This window comes from Pseudorca crassidens, chromosome 12 (assembly GCF_039906515.1).
Source record: "Pseudorca crassidens isolate mPseCra1 chromosome 12, mPseCra1.hap1, whole genome shotgun sequence".
NCBI lineage: Eukaryota > Metazoa > Chordata > Mammalia > Artiodactyla > Delphinidae > Pseudorca > Pseudorca crassidens.
Window position 1 is genome coordinate 43,706,704 of NC_090307.1, and position 20,301 is coordinate 43,727,004.

A 20,301-nucleotide genomic window follows, 5' to 3' on the forward strand; every position below is an offset into this window, starting at 1 on the left:
ATAGAGTGCTCAGTATTTCTGGAGTAAATTATACCTAGCTCTCAATAAAGCTGAAATCACCTAAATTACCGTTTTTGTTCAATTATTTGGAAGGATGGAGAAAGGAAGCTTGACAGAATAAAAAGTTGTATTAAGAAATGGCCATTTCACAGCTATAATTGCATACCTTAGTGAATATTGATGCCTTGAGGGTTATACGCAATCACCACAGCTATTTTTACCAAAGCCTTCAAATAAAATCCAAATCAATTTATGTTATGTGACTCTACACATTATATTTGGACACGAAACATAAGCCAAGTATTCTATCGGTTTATATGTTAGGAATAACATATGAAAACACGTATGAGGAGTATGTAAAAACAGAAGCACAGTACAGTGTTAAGCATATTGTTATGAATACCTTCTAAGTTGAATCAGATACTCAAAATTCTAGAAAAATTCTATGGTGTGCCACGAACTCTGGAAATGTAAAGGTCCAAATTCTTTTTTTAAAAAAATAAAGTTCCAAATTCCGAATCACTGTTGTAGACTGAATTTTTGTGTCTCCCCCACCCCAAGTCTTATGTTGAAGCCCTAGTGTGGCTATATTAGGAGATGGGATCTCTGAGGAAGGTATTAAGGTTGAAAGAGGTCCTAAGGATGGAGGCTTGATCTGATAGGTGCAGTATCCTTATAAAAAGAGACACTGAAGAGCTTTCTCTCTCTCTCTCTCCACATAAACACCCAGGAAAGCCCATGCGAGGACACAGTGAGAAGGTGGCTGTCTGCAAGCCAGGAAGAGAAGCCACAGCAGAAACCTATCCTGCCGGACACTGATCTAGGATTTCTAGCCTCCAGAACTAGAGAGAAATGTGAGAACATACACTTCTGGTGTTTAAGCCGCCCAGTGTATGATGATTTGTTATGGCAGCCTGCGCAGACTAACCAATCGCTGTTATTATAACTTCAAGCTGGGAACCAGGAGGAGTCCTATTGCAAATTTCGTACATTAGTTTGAGGCATTCTACCTGAAAAGCGCTCCCTCCCCATTCGGCAGTCCTTTTACGGAACAAAGTGAAAACTGCCAGCAGAGGGCGCAACACACACACACACACACACACACACACACACACACACACACACACACACACACACACACACACACACACACACACACACACACACACACACACACACACACACACACACACCCGCCCCCCCCATAGTTCATGAATGTCTCGTGGGCTCCACTTCTACTTTCCAAATTATGAAAAGATTATGCGGGAGATTCCACAGCAAAAGGCAAGTACAGTTGACCCCTGAGCAACATGGGAGTTAATTTGCATATAATTTATTGTCAGCCTTTCATATTTGTGGTTCCTCCACGTCTGCAGATTCATCCAACCACAGACTGTGTAGTACTGTAGGATTTACTATTGAAAAATATTCGTGTATAAGTGGACCCACAAATTTCAAAATCCCAAGTTGCTCAAGGGTCAGCTATAGTCAACTGTGGCCCCAACATCAGATGCTTGACTACAAAGGCTTTCAAGTTGCCCAAGTCCAGGTTGATTAGGGTTGTGCTGAGGGGCTGAAATCTGACCTTGTAGGGTAATATTTCACACAATTATTTTCTAACTCAGAGAATGCTTTCACAGTAATATATCACCTTATCATCCCCTGAAGAATTACCTCAATCACTATGTCACTATAAAAAAAAGTAACTTTAAGTTTAAAAAAAGTTTAATTATGATACATCAGTTGCTTTTTAAACAATTAGTGATATCTATGTATAAATTATGAATACTTATTTAATCAGTTTTATACCATTTAATTTAAAACTAATTAATTATGCACAAAGCATATAATACCAACAAACAACATTTTAAGTGACATATTTTGGGAAGAACCAAATGTGTATAAAAATGACCAGATTAGAAATTCCAAATCTCATCTAAATGTAAGGTATAATGTATGCATTCACCATTCACATCATAAACCCTACATAATCAGAATATCATGCATTTATTCAGATACCATGTGACTAGGAAAAAAGTACATGCTTGATTTCCTCTAATTATATCCAAACATACAACTGACAATAGCTTTTGATTCATAGCTTATTAGGCACAATATATTCTCTGGGATATTTTGGACTATCAGTTAAAAAATGCTACTATAAATGGGGTAATGTTTGTTTGAGAAAAAAATAGATTTAAAAAGCGGGGGACCAGGTTTAAAGAGACCAGATAAGAAGATGCTGCATTAATCTAGTTGAAAAATTTTAAGTGCAAAGAATAAATGGCAAAGAGTAGGGATTCAGAGAAAGAAAGATGTAGTTAGGACACAGAATTAACACTACACAAGAGCCAACTGGCCATGGGGGCGGGATGGGAGAAGAGAGTTAGGAATGACCCTGATTGAGATTTCTAATCTGAGTAATGACAAGTAAAAGTTTATGTCAACCAAGAGATAAATTATTCTAAAGGCTTGCTTACACACACTCATGTATACACACCTAATATACACACATAAATACATGCAGACTTGCTTACACACACTCATGTATACACACCTAATATACACATATAAATACATGCAGATTCCCCTATAATTCTGGTTAATAACACCATTGTTTCATTCATCCCTCTCTAAGGATGAATCCCTCACACCATTTACACAATGAGAAAATTAGACGTTAGCAAATGGCAAGGATGACACCATGAGTTTACACTGTAATTCTAAAATGCCCCAACACAAACAAACGAGACCACAGTTTCAGTATGAAAGAAGCAATGGGAACATGGAGTCTGGAGATAAGAATTGATTTTGCAGTTGAAATTATTTGTGTTTCTTTCTTATCTTTAGACAAAACATTTCAGCAGCGAGAAAGAATCATCTCCTAAAGTGCTAATTAGAAACGTAAATCTCACCAAGAGAAATGCCAAGAAATTTTATTGTTTGTCACTATACATGGTAATGGAATTTTCTGACAGTTTATCCCCCTAGAAAAATCTTTAATAAACCACAGTACAAAGTGGAGATCCTAATTTCAGCATATCATGACAGAGGCTGCAAAACAGAAATCATGAAAGACCTTAAGACAAGTAGCTTAAAACACATTTATTCTAAGAATTACCAGGGGAATAAAAAGTTCTCATTGATACCGGCATAATTACAAAATCTTGGGTTGTCAAGTGCACGCTCCACATTGCAAAATCAAAAATATGTCAATAAATAATACCAAGCACGAGAGAGATTGTTTATAAGCCTTTACAAATGTCCCTACTGTGATATGTAATCATAGATTGCTGCTCTATAAATGGTCAATGAAATCTAACATATATTATTTTTCAAGTAAGGCATCTATAGTATTGTAAAAGTGTACCTTATAAATATTGCCCTGCCCCCAACCCAACAGAGGGTTTTTTAATTGCTCTGCGATATTTTGGCCTTTATTTCGTGACTGCCTCACCTCCATTAGAATGCAATTCACCTATTATCAAGTCATATGACAACTATATCACAATTCTTGCTACATTAATAACAGGTATCCTGTGATAATAATGCCCGGCACATAAGAAATTATCCCCACTGATAAATGGCTGCTCTGCTCTTGCTAGGTAAGTGCTACAGACCTCACTCCTTGACCTTGCTGCCCCGGGTGTGTCACTAAAACAGAGCACATATTTCTTTGAAAGCATCACTTCAAAAATTACATGAGCAGAGAAAAACATATCCTCAGGCATCAAAACTCCCTCAGTCCTCTTTGTAAAGGAATTATAACTTCTGAATAAGCAAACCAAAAACAGAAAGGCAGAATTAGGACAACCCCCAGAGTCCTTCTCTTTTTCTATGGACATATGTTTAATTACTGCAGACAAGGCTATAGTCTACAGTAGCACCCTCTCTCCCTGAGGAAGTGGGAATGTTTAGCCAAGCAGTCCAAACAGGCATATCAAATATCCATCCATAAAAGCCGCAGTCTGGAATATGCACATTTCTATCCTCTCTATGCAAGCAACACGGTTCTTTGATTGATTATAAGATTCTGATCATCTGAAAAGCCTTCCAAATAGCAGTGTCTTATCAGTCATTGACAACTCATAAACACAAAGTAACAGAAGCCTGGAAATACTCAGAATCAGTAAAGCAAGTACAATATAGAGGGACCAGAATAAAATTATATTGACAAAAATCTTCTATCTTATTATATAGAAGGGAATTAAAACTTACCAAATATATTTTTATTAAAAAAATTTCTAGGAAATCATGCCATGCTCATATTATTAATTTTTTCCCAACAAAAGCCGTACGCCCTTCTGACAATTTATTTTATCTATATACCTTTTTGTAAACCACACAGAGAGTACTTATTTCAGTCTGGCTTTTCCAAATAGAGTCTAATCATATACTACACATTCCATCAATAACTTGAAGAAGATACACAGAACATGATATAAAAAGCTGTCCTCGTTTTATCCTGTCTACATGAAAATTATGCAATCTACAGTGTCACTGGAAAAGAGGAAAAGGTACCATAAAATGTCAAGAATTTTATCTCAGTCAAATAAATTAACAATATCACATATACTGAACACATTCAAATACTCATATCAGCTTTGCCAAAATTATTGGTTTAATTTTTATTGTAAGTTACAAGTTTAAACCAGAGGCACCTACAGTATATGAAAACAGGCAACAGCACAATAACCTTCCTCAAGTTCACAGCTAATCTGCCAGAGGCTACTGGCATGCATCTATTTAATGGAATTCCCACAAAGCTCGTAGATTCCTTTTGATTAAAACAAACAATTAAAAATAGGATGAAAAATACAACTTGTAATGTTAAAAAGAAGCTTCTAACTCTAAATGCAAGACAAAAATCATCACTAAGGACCAGCAAGTTAACATCCTGAGGAAGATTATTTACTCAACAAATATTTACTGAGTATCTTCTGAGTGCCAGGAGTGTTGGGTACCCTGCCCTTAAGGAGCTCACAGACCAGTGGGAAGACAAACAAGGACAAATTTACAGTCCAGTGAGGTCAGTGTTACAGGAGATCTGCCTGACACACAGAATGAAGGGCCACCACCCCCCCCAACCCAGTATTTGAAACAAATGGTGTTATTTTATTTTTTATTTTTTTGTGCAGTACGCGGGCCTCACTGTTGTGGCCTCTCCCGTTGCGGAGCACAGGCTCCGGATGCGCAGGCTCAGTGGCCATGGCTCACGGGCCTAGCCGCTCCGCGGCATGTGGGATCTTCCCGGACCAGGGCACGAACCTGTGTCCCCTGCATCAGCAGGTGGAGTCTCAACCACTGCGCCACCAGGGAAGCCCCAAATGGTGTTATTTTAAAACAAATGGCATTGGAATGATGATGGATAAGGGGCCAATCTTCTCTTTTCCAGAAATGCCAGGCACAGTGGTGGACTGTTTGGGGGAGGGTCACTAACATGACCTCTCATTCATAGAGACCACTGGAAGGTTATGGACACATCAGTAACTTTCACATTCACTCCCCTACAGTTACTCAGGCATATCTGAAAGCCTGCACATCTTGAAAAACACATCATTAATAAACATCTAGAAATGAAACAGCTATGTTTGACCTTATGATGATGGAATTTCTAAATGTAACTTTACTTGAGATACAGTTACACTGAATTTACTCAGCTACCATAAATACTTGGAAAACATTTAAGAATTTGGAAGGTAGCAAAAGAGTACATTAAGTAGGCAAAATAAATGTCAGAATCTGCTCCCTAAAGCAATACACACAACAGGTAGGAAAGCTGAAACTCACTCAGAATCTACATACTACTTTTATTTTTTTACTTATTTTTTTATTAGGGTATAGTTGTTTTACAATGTTGTGTTAGTTTCTACTGTACAGCAAAGTGGAATTCCCTGTGCTATACAGCAGGTTCTTATTAGTTATCTATTTTATACATACTAGTGTATATACGTCAATCCCAATCTCCCAATTTATCCCACCCTTCCACTATTTTCATTTTAGAGATGAGTCTAATAAGCAAACTAGACAACAAGGGGGGAGTAGTCACAGATATACCAGCCATAAGTAACTGTCACAACTGACAGGAGGGAGAATTCAAAGAAACAGAAAGAAATGAGAACATAAAATGCATATTCCGGAGCCCTTTGCACAGAGCTCATTTTACAGAGTAGAACTTAAAACAGAACTATGCTCTTTCTTTGCCTGGTCCCTTTCCTATTTAACTTGTGAATTCCTTGCAGGTACTTTCAATAGTCCTATACGGGTTCATCAGTACTTGTAACAACAAACATTGTTTTTTTTTCTTCACAGGAGGACACAATAACGGGGGAGGGGATGAAGAGGGAGGGTTGTATTTAGAGGAACAGGGTATGTTTTCCTTTTCAACGTTCTCACTCTTTAAAGAAGCTGCTTTGAGTTTTGTTAACATATACTTAAAGCCCTTTAATATACCATTCTGGGAAGACCAGCGTCTTGAAAAAAATACGAAAAATGTTGTTACAATGATAAGTGTAATTAAGATGCTGTTCATGGCCACGGTACAGGGGTTTTATATCTCAAGGTACATAATAGCTGATAGTGGCCTAGTCACTCCTCTGGAGAAGAATATCATGATGAACAAACTTCAAATGTCTGCTTATAGGAGAAGCTTTTTATGCCTGCATTCTCAGGTTCCTCTGGCTCAGAGCCCACATCTGACAGGAGCTGAGATCTCTAGATTTTTACCCCATTTTTTTCTTTTGGCTGTCGCACAACCATTTCCAGTGCTTTCTAAATGGCATAAATATTTTCAGGGTTTCTGACAGGCAGTAAGGGGAAAATTAATTTCCACGTGTCCCCATTTTGTTCCCTAACTCCTCACACTGACGTCTGGCTTAGAAGCAAGGATCCCCTTGAATAGCGCTTAGGCTCTGTCAGCAACTTCCCTCCACAGTGTTACCTCCACGTTGTGGAGGAACAATGATTGCAAACAGGGTAGTTACATTAGCTCAGGCTCTTTCTTCAGAACAGGCAGAAACAGCCTCCAAAACAGAGATGAAAAACTGAGCCTAGGTATCCTCTACCCCACTAAATTGTGATGTTCATGGATCAAACTTGCAAGAGATGCATTTTAAACAGCTAGAAGCTGATGCGATTCACATGTTACAGTAATGGGAGTTACAGGTAATGCCAATTTTTTAGGAAAAGTTGGCCTCGAGAGGACGTTGATTTCTCTCAACAGGTTCTATCTCAAGATCAGATTCAAAAGGTAACTCAGCAGATTGTATTTTCACCAAGCTGAGACCACTGCCTTCTCAATGGCTTATAGGTAGACAACTTCATACAATTAAAAAAAATTCACTCTATGTAACAAGGATGAGTAGATACACATGCGACAGCCCTATGGTTATTTTACCCTGTAACAAACTTTTTTTCCTCCTTGAGTAATATTTATATGACCCTAAACTGCTGGATAAAGCCAAAACTGTAGCCAAAATTCATCACTAAATAAAAATAATCATCATAGATAAAATATAGTCTATCCATACAATAAAATATTATTTGGCAACAAAAAGAAATGAAGTACTGATTCATGCTACCACATGGATGGACCTTGAAAACATGATGCTAAGTGAAAGAAGCCAGTCACAAAAGGCTACATAGCGTATAGCTCCAATTATATGAAATGTCCAGAACAGGCAAAACCACAGACATAAAAAGTACATTACTGGTTGCTAGGGGCTGGAGGGAATAGGGAATTGGGAGTGACTGCTAAGGGGTATGGGGTTCCATCTCAGGGTGATGAAAATGTTCTAAAATTAGATAGCAGTAATGACTGCACAGCTTTGTGAATATACTGAAAACCAATGAATTGTACATTTTCAAAGGGCAAATTTTATGGTATATGACTATCTCAATAAAACTGTTATTTTTTTAAGGACTCAATAATTGATTAACGATGCTCCAAGTAGAGTAATTCTAAATACGAGGACTGAATTTTCAACCACACTCGTTGGCACTTTGAATTTTATCAGAGTGAGCTCATCTTATACCTTGGGATCTATCTATTAAGACTGTAAAACAGTTTCTCTTTCACTACTCACTTTCAGAAACAAAAGTCTCCTCTTACAAGAAAGAGAAAGATGAGTAACTCCAATTAGAGCCTAATTCACACAATGCTGCTCTTTGTTAATGAAGGACACTCTGTATCAATCTGTCTAATTTATTAAGCAAACAGGTAGTTCCAAGGAAATCTTGGGTCACCCAAATATTTGGTAGTCACAAAAGAATCTGCAGGTAGTTACTTAATTCACAATCATCTACAACATGAAAATCTAGATACCCCTATTACTTTGCAATCAGTAGCAATTATTAATCAATGAAAACAGCAAATGTAAATATGAATACTGACCTTGTTTCTTTTAACCCTTCTTTCTGAATGACTTCCAATATCTGCTTTGCTGTCATTGGTGAGTTGGGGTGTTTTTCTAGTGCCTAAAAAAAATAAAAATAAACGTAAGATTCCTAGATTACTGCATAGAAACATACAAGATGAAAATGTGTGTGAACCATGCAATGTTTCCTTAAAATTTTAAAAAGGCTGTTATGCCAAAATTAGGTTCCATCACACAGATCAGGTGTCCAAAGTGAGAACATAATTTTTTTTCTGGACATCTATGGCAATTTCTGCAACATATAGGGGTCATTCTGCAAAAATGTCACAAAGGCATACACACCAAAAAAAGAAATGTGAAACCTAAAAACACCAAGTTAATAAATGTATATAATTTCCTTTATTAAAAATTGCTGACATTTTATGGTTTAAGTCATGTTTTCAGGCTGTTAAAATGTTTCTTAAATTTCTAAGACCTTGGAAACATGAGCCTGAATACCACCAAGAGCAGAGAACAAAGTGCTGGTCAGAAATAACCTCACTGGATTCATATTTTGATCAACTTCTCTTGTATTAAAAAAAATAAATAAAAACCCTTCATGGCCAAAATGGAAAAAAGCATACAGAAACCCAAGTATCTCATTACAGTGTGTTTTCCAGTTCAGCTCAGTTTCCTTTCTTTTGCCTTTTCCAATTCATTTCAAGTAAATCCCTTCCTCTTCCCATTCAGCCCATCTCAGCTTTATGAACTGAGTCCTATTCTCTTTCTCTCCCCTTCTGTCCTACTTATTTTTGAGTGGAAGTGAACTTTTTTAAACAAAGTATGGGGAATATATGGGACATAGTTAATTATTTCCACAGGCATTAGACCATCAGCCCTGGAAAGCAAGCCCCTTTTATTTACCCAGGGACTTTACATGTAGTGAAATCCGTAAACAACGGTGCCCACACTGCTCACCAACAAGGTCTATAGGACCACCTCTGGGTACAAGAAACAAGTGTACACACATCTTCACAATGACTTCCTCCAAGGGTAGATGACACCTACTTAAATTTTCTGTACAGGAGCTTCTGCACAAGTCATGGCCCCCATGCAACTTAATAATTCTAGAGTCCTAATTTATGATTATTATGAATATTAGACCAGAATTCTCATAATTATTAAGAATTAACAGGGTCACTCTAAAAACTAAAAATTAAAAAGGCTTCCAATATGTTCAAAAGAGCTCTGTGATCTCTTCCACGATCAATGGCTAAATTTCAGCTAGGTCCCTAGCAAAGGTTCTGCTCCTCAAGGCCCTCCAGTGAGTTACATACACAGCCTGCCCTACCTCACCATTAGGGCCACTTTCCTGTTCTCCCCTTTCTAGTTCCCAGGAAATTTCCCCATTTTTTCCTAGTCTGGATCAGTCTCTTAGTTGCAGTTGGTAATTCTTTAAAGAATAGCGAAATAGGAGCTACACTGGAAAGAGAGTGTAGCAACAAGTATGTCACTAGGAAAGAAGGAAAAACTGTCCTCACAGAGGATGCTTTAGAGAGCTGAACTGTCAAGGGGGGAAGACACATAGGCATCGCTGTACAGGAAGAGGACTAAAGTGTAAAAACATTGGTTAAAAAAAAAGGCAAGAAGGAAACTGCATAATAGAGCTGAAAAGGGGAAAAGGTTAGGTCACAAAGAAAGGCAGGAAAGATACAGACATGAAAATGAAATAGTCGACAGAATTTTTAAAATAAGAAGAACTGTAAGTAGAACAGTGCATACTTATGACTTACTGAAAGGAGATGCTGTGGTCACATGGACTATATACGGGGTGGGTCTCACCCCAAATGATAGGCAATGCTGGGGACACTAATGGTCTCTCATAGAAGATATGGGCAGAAGGTCAGCAGACACAGACATACACAAGTAAGCAAGCAAGGAAGAAGGGAACTGGCGGGGAGAGACACGGGATGGCAGAAAGAGGGGGACAGAGGAGAAGGGAGAGAAAGGAGGAAAATTGAGCTGAACTGGGAATGTCAAAAAGGCAAACTGATTAAATCTAGAAAGGGCCGAAGAGGAAACTCCAGTGTACTGGGTAATGTTTTAGTGGAAAGTTGGGCACACTCGAAAGTGGGGTTACTCACTGTGGAGGATTCCCTGTTTCTCTTCCTGAGTACAGGCCCCTCAGCACACCTGGGCAGCTCCTCCCAGCAATTGAGAGAATTTGGATAGCCCTGTCCCCTTCTCTATGACATCACATCCTACTCTACAAAGGAAGTAAAAGTGCCAAGAATTACATCGTGAAGTGGATGAGAGGCAGGAAGGAAATGATGAAGCCACACAAACACCAGAAGCCCCCCTCAGTTCCTGCAAGACAGAGAAAGGGGACAGAGAAGGAGAGGGTCCTGGATGTGAACAAGCTTCACTGAACTAGCTGTGGGAACATTTAGAGAACAAAAGAGAGAGAGATTACTTCCACGGAACAAAACACGGATAGCATCAAAATAATATGACACATGGCAGAGACATGAATCAGACTCGCAGGCAGCCATACTCCAACAGGACAGTGGGAAGAAGACACAGAGTGAAACTACAGCCCCAAATGTTAAACTGAGGAACTGCCCACGCCCCAGCGATTGATGTCTTGGCTATGAGGTGTTAACGGTTTCATATGTCCTGCAAAATCATACTCCCTGGATTATCTTTCTTGACATTTTCAAATACAGCTAGTATTTGAATATGTCTTCCTGGTTATGTAACACTTATTTTGAATTTAACATGTTCTTCCAATTGTCTTCCACCTTGTACCTACCTCTTTAGAAACAGGGGTCAAGGATGCAATAGAGCAGGGAAGGGAGTAGGATTATCCACAATTTTTAAGGTCATGTATCATAATAAGATTTTTCTAGAAAGAGGGCCAATTAATATTTCGGATAATCAAAACAGGTTCAAACTGACTTGGTCAATAATGATACAATTGTAACAAAATAGGAAATCCAATTTCAAAGTCTGTCATGGATAATAATTATTTATTAATAAAATCATCTTCTTTTCTGGTTGTAAAAACTGGAAAAATGCAAACTCATACCTATATTATAGAAAACAAAATGCACTCATAAGCTTACAACCAAGAATATTAACCCCTGCTAATATTTGTGTTTTCCTTCTAGTTTTTTTCTATTCATACATACTTTTAAAATATAATTATAATTATATAAAGTACATGTATGCATAGTTAGCTGTCTTACTTTTCCTCATGTAATTTAAATTCTTCAAAATGGGCATCATAATTAACACTTAACTGAAGATAGGCATTTATGTTGTTTTAAAACTTAATAAAAATAAATTTCCAAAGAATATATTGAATGTAAAGTTCTTAGAATATCATTGGGTCAAAAGGATGTGAGCTCTGTCATGTCTCTTGATACACTGTCAACTGTTTCCAGAAATATTTTAACAATTTATACTCTCACCAAGCAGAACTGAATCTGCCTCTCTCTCCACAAATTTGCCAGTATTAAATCTTATCTTTTTAGCAATATTTGCAAACCTAGTAGGACAAAGAAGTTGCAATTCACTGTTACTCTAATTATAGTTTTGTAAATACCAAGGAGAACAAAAACTTTATTTCAAATGAATATCATGTGGGATATGACATGGGATATTTCTGTCTTTCTCATTAATGTGTAAAAAGCTATTTATATAGTAAGACATATTCACTGTTGTGCATGTTAATAACAGATTTTTATTCCTTTTGTTGGTTATTTTTTGGATATTTAGGGAGATGATACATAAAGTTCTCTATTTTCAAATGAACTACTCCATCAGACTTTTCTATTGTGACTTCACCTGCTCTCATATTTAGAAGTTCCTTTTACCCAAAGAGCGCGTAAATATCTGCAAATGTTTCTTGCGGGTATTTTATGCTTTCATTTTTTAATTCATCTGGAAGGTATCCTTTTGTACCCAGGTGAAGAACTAACTTAAGCTCTCACCTCCTATTAATGTTAAGTCAAGATTCCCCAACATAATTTGTTTCATAAGCCGGTCATGGTTAGTGAGGCATCCTCTGGCATACATTAATATCAGGGCAATGAAAACTCCTTTGGATGTGAAACCAATATATAAATGTGGGAACCCAGTATGTAAAATGCATAAAAGCAGAGCTGCTGCTGAGGTAGAGATGAGAGGGCTCAGAGCCCCCAGAACTTACTTCCTCTAATGGCTGAAGGCACTTCTGGGAATTTTCAGGGCCTCTGAAATAAACTGCAAACCACTATCCTTGGGGCTCATCCAGGGGTCCTGCTATGCTCCCCTGATTTTCAATCAATTCCTGTGCCAGCACCACCCTGTTTAAATTACTGTAATATTACAATACACTTCACTATCTGGATAGAACACAGCTCTCATTACTCCTTCTTAAATTTTTCATTGTTCACTTCTTTATATTTCCAGATGAAATTTAGATAGGAATTAAACGAGACATCTAATTAAATTTTTAGGAAATGTACACACATTGTTTCATGTGCTAAAGTTTTATTTTATAAACTGTAATAAGCTTTTTATTAAGTGTTTTATATTTGGGGTTGCAACTATGAATACACTTTTTTAATAAATTATCCTCACATTTTATCGCTAATACATACAAAAGCCATTGAACTGTGATAATTATTATCTATATGAACAGCTAATTGAATTCATAGTAGTTCTAATAGTATAGAAGTACAGAATCATATTTTCCACAAATACCGTGAATTGTTTCTCCTTTCTAATAGCTCTATGTTTTCTTTCTCCTACATTATTTACTTTGGCTAAAAAAGTGATCTTTTTTAGTCCCTTTCAAAAAATTTTTTGCTGAAAATGGAAATGCTTTATAATTTATTTCCTCAAACACAGGCTCTTAAAGCTGCTGTTTCCCTAAGAAAATCTGTAGCTAGAATTATTAGAGCTCGCACTGCCAAGAAAAGGCTGTAATCAGAAACCATTGGCCAGATATCACTGTCTCTTCTATACAAATCAGAGTCTGTCACAGTGTTCAGTCTTTACATAAAATGCCCTTTCTTTCTTTGTGAAACAAACTGTTCTGCCATGTTAGAGCTATATTTGTGATTCCACTTGACTCTGTCTCCCTGAGTTGTGTCTTGTATCTCTCATGCTTCCTTCTCATGCACTAAAGTCCTCGCAATTCTCCACTATCTTTTTTCTTCTTCATTTTTACTCCCAACAGGTTGCAAATTCAGCACTGCTCTCCCAAAAGTGGAATTTCCATGGCTAAGGACACAAAGCACACACACAATCAGTGGCCTCCCTAGCAATGGATTCACTTGTACTTTTCATAGGATATGAACAGTTGTGTAGAACTGGCAAACGCACCACTGGATGTCATCTTCTTTACTAATGTGACTAACTATATCAGAGCCTATCTCAAAGACATTTAGATTTGAGGCAAGACATTTGACATTTGAGGCAAGACAGACTCTTGTCCCAGAAACCTCTTCTCCCAGACTTCTACATGCCCCAGTAGGAGGAGAAAAAAAACCTGCAGACAAAGATAGCAATATAGTTAAGAGAAGGAAAGAGGTATTTGCTCAATCACTGAGGACACAGGCCATGCTAAGAATGTATTTTTCTGTTTTAGGTTCATCCTTTCAGCATTTTTCTGGTCCAGGAATACTATGTAACAAACATTTTAAAGCTTATTCAAGCTGACTCAGAAAAGTCATTTCCAGTATCCCTAAGATAAACACATTAGACCAGTGTTCATCTAATGGTTGAAGTCTTGGTCCTTCAGGCCCTGAAGAAAATTTTCTGAGCTTACTTGACTGCAAAATAAAAAGGTTTCTACAACTTAAAATCACATCAGTGATACATGTTTAGATCTTTCTCTAACATTAAAGTGTCTTCCCTTAATCCATATTGGCAGTTCACTAAAATGTTTCGCTATTTAAGGCCTCATGTATTAGGTACACGATTTGGAGGTTATAACGATAAACCATTATATAGCTCTCTACAATTACAGAGTGTTTACACACAACATATATTATTTCATTTGCTTACATACAACATATATATATATATACACATATGTATGTATGTATATATATATATTTTTTTGACCCTGACAACAACTCAGTGAGATGCATATAAGAGGCAGGATTAACTTCCTCTGAGATGCACTAAGTTGAAGTAATTGGTCCAAGGTCATAAAGCTACCAAGTGGAAGGACAGGACTTGTACACATTATGATATTGATGATGACAATGTTTAAATACAATAAAAGCAGTTAATATGTATTAGACGACTCTTCCGTGCTAAGTCTCCGGAGGTTTTACTTGTATTACAATAGTCTCCTGGCTTCACATATTTAACATTCCCTATTTCCACTGTTCTTGAGATACCTCAAAGGTCCACGTCATTTTGATGAGACATAAATTTGAATGGCTGATAGTATTCAGATGAGAAAATTAACCACATAGAAAGTGACAGCACCTTGCCCACCACCTAATATCTGTACCTCAGGTTGCTGTCTGCTCCTAACATATGTGGTTACTAGTTAAGGGTTTAAGGGTGATGTTTACAATTTTTCTATTCTACTTGCATGCATTTTATGGGGAAATTACATGCTATTGTAATATATGTGAATGTGTGACTGAAAAGATGCAGAATTTTTGTTATAATAGCCTTGAGAATCAGGCCTATTTCACCCAGAAAAAGGAGATGTCCAAGAAGATAGAGTGCCTCTGAGACCTGGCACCTAGGAAGTGATGGGTCTAGCCAACACTGAAGTCTGTCTTTTACTAAGTTAAATTACTTATTGCCTTGAGCACAAGGCTTTTACAGAAACTGTGGGCCTACAGTCAAGATATTATATGCAATATCGACCTCACAATCCCCATTTCAGCAATCTCACACTTAAGAACAATCAGATATTTCCTTGAACTCTCAGATAATGGTTTAAACTGTACTTTCCCGTGGTAGCACCTGTCGTTAATTAACATTATCTGTTTAAGGATATTCTTCCAGTTACACTGCAAGCCTCATGAGATCGAAGTCCTTGGTCCTCATTCATGTCTGTAGCATCAGATTATAGCACCACTAAGTAGGCTTCGATGAAGACCACATTAGTTTGGAGTTGCCATATATTAGGAATTTTTATAGAATAATAAAGAAGGTTATGAGCTTTGGAGTCAGATGAAGCAGGAACACCTACTCACTAGCTGTCTGATCTTAGATATTTAACATTCCTGAACTCAGTTTCTTCATTTCCTCATTTATAAAAACGTTGTGAGGACTAAATGAGATAGTAAGTATAAAAGCACTGATTATTTCCGTACGCCAAATGATTGCCTACAGCAACATGTGTTAGTAAACACTGGCTAATACTATTGGCTGGGGGGAAAAAAAGCCCCCTTTGAGCACGGCCTAGAAACAGGAATCTTTTCAACACAAAGAAGAGAGCTATAAAAAAAAATATGACGGGCATTACCTGGGGTGTCTCTGAGATTTCCTGCATAAACTGCACTAGGGTTTCTACAAATCAAGTTAGACACATATTGCCACCCCTTGTCACCTGATCACGGCCAAATTTATTCCCTCTGGATTCAGACGTAAACCTGCACCATGTGGTGCTTGGTTTCATCACCCCACAGTCTTCCTCCCTGTGTTTAACAAGAGGGATTGTACACCACGGCACTCTTTTGGACACTGCGCTGTTACCTAGGAAGACAAGCACCCTGTGGGGACAAATTATCCTGTTATGCATGTGCTACAAATCAAGTAAAAATAGAGAATAGCAGCAGCAACAACTTACTTCCAACAATACATATGTACAGACAAACTTTCCTGTAACTATGACAGACAGTATCATAGAATATTCATCTAGAAGGAAGTTCTGTCTTACAGTTAAGTTATTTTGGTTGCCCAGCTTCATAAAACCAGAGCAGAGCTGAGAGTAGAGAGATGGCTTACTGAGGCCTGGAACAGTTCAGAGAGTGATAACTACCTGAATTTGAAGATAAAATTCTATGCGATTGAGAGCTGACTTCTAATTTCCTATGGGATTTTGGCAACCTTGTTCTACCTCAGTAAGTTTCTAAGCTTTACAAACAGTTTATACTCCTTTTACACACAGAAAGAAAATGAAAGTGAAAGACACCTAGAATTCCTACAATGTTCTAAAAAAGGTAAAAGAACAATATTAATAATTATTTAAATGATGATACATACAAAACCTGTTTTAAAAAGTCAGACGTCCCTTTAATGAAGAAGAAATACTTATACCACAAAAATATGCAAATAGTCTATTCAGAACCTACCAGTTATTAAAAACGTTTCTTCTGTGTATCAAGTAAACATTCTGCTTTCCTATTACTTCTACTATGTAGTCCTAGTTTTTGCCTTTGAATGTGACATATATTTAACATTCAATTACAAGCACTTTGCTATCATAGAAGCTTAAAGTAAGGTAATTGTGTTACATGAATTTCTAAAATGGGATCCAATAATTTATTCACAGGATATATTGCCACCTGTTTGAAAACACTATTAGGGGCCCAGCCTCCCTTTATCCCCAGGCTAATGGATCCTTGGTTTCTTCCATCAGTCCTCATATAAAATAGCTTGCAGACTACCTTCCGAATCACCCTTCTTTGAATATTCTTGAGTTTGCCAACGTCACCTGTAAACCACATCTTTAAGAATTATACTCATTGAGATAAATTAGCTAAATACCATTGATAAATATTCTAAATGTAGTCTGATTGAAACAATCTGTATGGTAAAACTATTACTTCTCTTTTTCTAACTCATATATACATTACGTTAATACAACCTAACACAACACTTGCTCTTTTTCAGCAGTCTTCACACTGTCAATCAACTAAAACTTCCAGATCGTTCAACATTTGCTTCTGAAACCACATGCATAATTCTGTGGTGTATTTTCCAAACTTGCCAGACATAAATGTATCTCTAATGCACGAGTGTTTGTTTCAATCCATTTTTGAAGGCTCTGAAATCCTATTACTCCCTAATACCTGATTATTTAAGGTAACAGGTAAATTTTGTGTTATCCACAAATTTGAGAAATATTTACCCCAGTTAAATTTCATCTTTTTAGGTGCAGGCTGTTCATCCAAGCTTCTAAACTTCTTTTGGAATCATTATTCCCTTGTCCAACTGTTCAGTTTCCCTTTTTATTTTCTGATATCCACACATTTGACAAGCATGATTTGACGGATTCCGCCAAGTTATTCATGACAGGTGAATAATGCAATGAAAAACAAAGCAACAAACCATGTGGCTGCCACTGGGATCTCCTTCCAGAATGATACTCATTAGCCAATCGGTATAATTTGTCTACAGAAGTTCAATCTGCTAAAAATTCATTTGATTATACTATCGCCCAGTTCATATTTGCCCATCACTTTTAAAAGAGTCCCACAAGAGAACACATCAAAGTGACTGTCTGAAATTTAGCTCCAACAGGCACATCCTCCTGCTGTATGTCTAACAATCCTATCAAAAATAAATAAATTTAATTGGACATGAATTAACTTAGAGAATCCATAAGGGCTTCCAGGGATCACTACTTCCATTTCTGTTTAAAAATGCACTCTAGAATTTTACTGAGAGTTGAGATAAAGATCTACAGTCTATAATTTCAAAAAATTTCTTTTCCTCTTTTTTATACTAATAATAACAATAGAAAATATACAACAGTTACTCTGCATCAAACTCTATTCTAACATACAAGCTTACTTAATCCTCCCAACAACCGCCTTATCATACTTAGGTGACACCATTATCACCCTCATTTTACAGATGACAGATGAGGGAACTAAGACGCAGAGGTGTTAATTTGACTCTCCCAAAGTCACACAGCTACAAAGTGGTTCAATTCTTGGACAACTGATCCCCTGTTCTCTGTGATTTTCCCCATGATTATCAGCAGCGCTCCTGATCACATCTGCAGTTTTTCAGTGTCTTGTTTGGCATCAAACTCATATTTGGTCATTTCTTATCCCATCTAAAACACAGTGGATATAACTTTTATATTACTTTCCTTATCACACCTTCTTTTAAAAATATGCATTCGTTTAAAGAAGAAAAATACAGTGAAATATTTCAAAAATGAGAAATCATGCCCGATGATCAAGCTGCTGTGACTGTGACCTAGACCATGGTACCAATTCCAAGGCAGCTAAAATGCAGAGGCAAACAATCTACGGGAGTTAACTCCTGTTAGCGTAGAGACATTGGTTTGTCAGAGTAGAAAAGGTTTTCCTATTCCTAAACTAAGAGAATCATCTCATATGAAAATTCATACAGAGGCACTGGGTGGTAATAGACAGGATCTTCAAAGGCAAACATAGAACATACATAAATTCTATTGTTGAACCTCTCATAAAATCTAAACATAACACAAAAATATAATAATTGAGACTAATTAGGTGAAATAATGCAGTTAGATAGTATTCCCAAGGTCCAGTATGATTAAATTAAGAGTATATACCCTAATGACGACTTAGAGTTTATTTATATTTTACTACTATAGGTAGATATGACAACTCTGAAAAGCAGACTTGCAGATGGTAGAATAAGATATTACGAAAATTAAGAAGTTTAATGTGTACATTTGTCCACATGTGGGAGACTAAACACCTGTCCATATGGAAGTCTCTGGTCAAAGCCAGCATTCTCCTCAGGATAACATTCTGAAGAAGCAATCAGTTGAGACCCCAAATTTCCTTATCTTGGAAATCCTTACAAGGTGCTCAATAATACCTTAATAATAGCAAGTAGTACTTACATAACGCCAGAAATCATTTTGTAATAAATATAGGCGAGGCACTTTTCTAAGAACTTGACTTATGTTAACATATTTAGTTCTCAAAATCACCTATCAAGGTAGGTATTATTTTTCTGTAGATGAGAAAATTAAGATGCAGATATTTTAATTCACTTCTTCCAGGCTAGTCCCAAGTAACAAGCAGAGCGGAGTTTCAAACTCACACCCTTAAACTCCAAGTGTTTCACCACCACAATATGCTACCTTGTAGCAAACAGTCCAAACTTACTTGGAGGGTAATTTAGCAGTACTATTAAAATGTAAAAGGTAGGTGGTCCCATTTGTTGAACCTAGTCTGTCTTTAGGTATTTTTCTTACAGAAATCCTCAGCTCTTCCTGCATGTTCAATAAAGCACCATTCAAAACACTTTTATGAAAGACATAATGTAAGAGAGAGATGGTTAAATAAATGAAGGCACATACATACCACAAAATATTACACGGCCATTAGAAAGAAAATATGTACTGACTGATACAGGAGGATATCCGCAAGAAAGTGATGACTAAAAATAAGCAAGCTGAAGAACAATATGTATAGGAACTTCCCTGGTGGTCCAGTGGTTAAGAATCCACCTTCCGGGGCTTCCCTGGTGGCGCAGTGGTTGAGAGTCCGCCTGCCGATGCAGGAAGATCCCACATGCCGCGGAGCAGCTGGGCCCCTGAGCCATGGCCGCTGAGCCTGTGCGTCCGGAGTCTGTGCTCCACAATGGGAGAGGCCACAACAGTGAGAGGCCCACGTACCGCAAAAAAAAAAAAAAAAAAAGAATCCACCTTCCAACACAGGGGACGCGTGTTCGATCCCTGGTCAGGGAACTAAGATCCCACATGCCGTGGGGCAACTAAGCTTGCACACTGCAACTACTGAGCCCACGTGCTCTGGAGCCCGTGTGCTGTCACTAGAGAGAAGCCCGTGTGCTGCAACGACAGATCCCGCATGCTGCAACTAAGACCCAACTCAGCCAAAGAAATAAATAATTTAAAATAAAAAAAAGAACAATATGTAGAGGAGGTATATATTCAAGTACATGTGGTAAACATACAAATACACCCACAAACCCCCACACACACACACATTCACACCAGATAAAAATATTCAAA

At 37.4% G+C, this 20,301-nt stretch overlaps 1 protein-coding gene across 1 annotated transcript in view; it reads right to left on the reverse strand.

The window, feature by feature from the left end:
* Positions 1-20,301, reverse strand: part of ASXL3 (ASXL transcriptional regulator 3) — a 177,136-nt gene that overhangs the window by 136,861 nt on the left and 19,974 nt on the right. Inside the window, exon 2 of the mRNA XM_067699380.1 lies at positions 8,393-8,475. Within this exon, the coding sequence (XP_067555481.1) occupies positions 8,393-8,475 (83 nt within the window). The remainder of the gene's footprint in view (positions 1-8,392; positions 8,476-20,301) is intronic.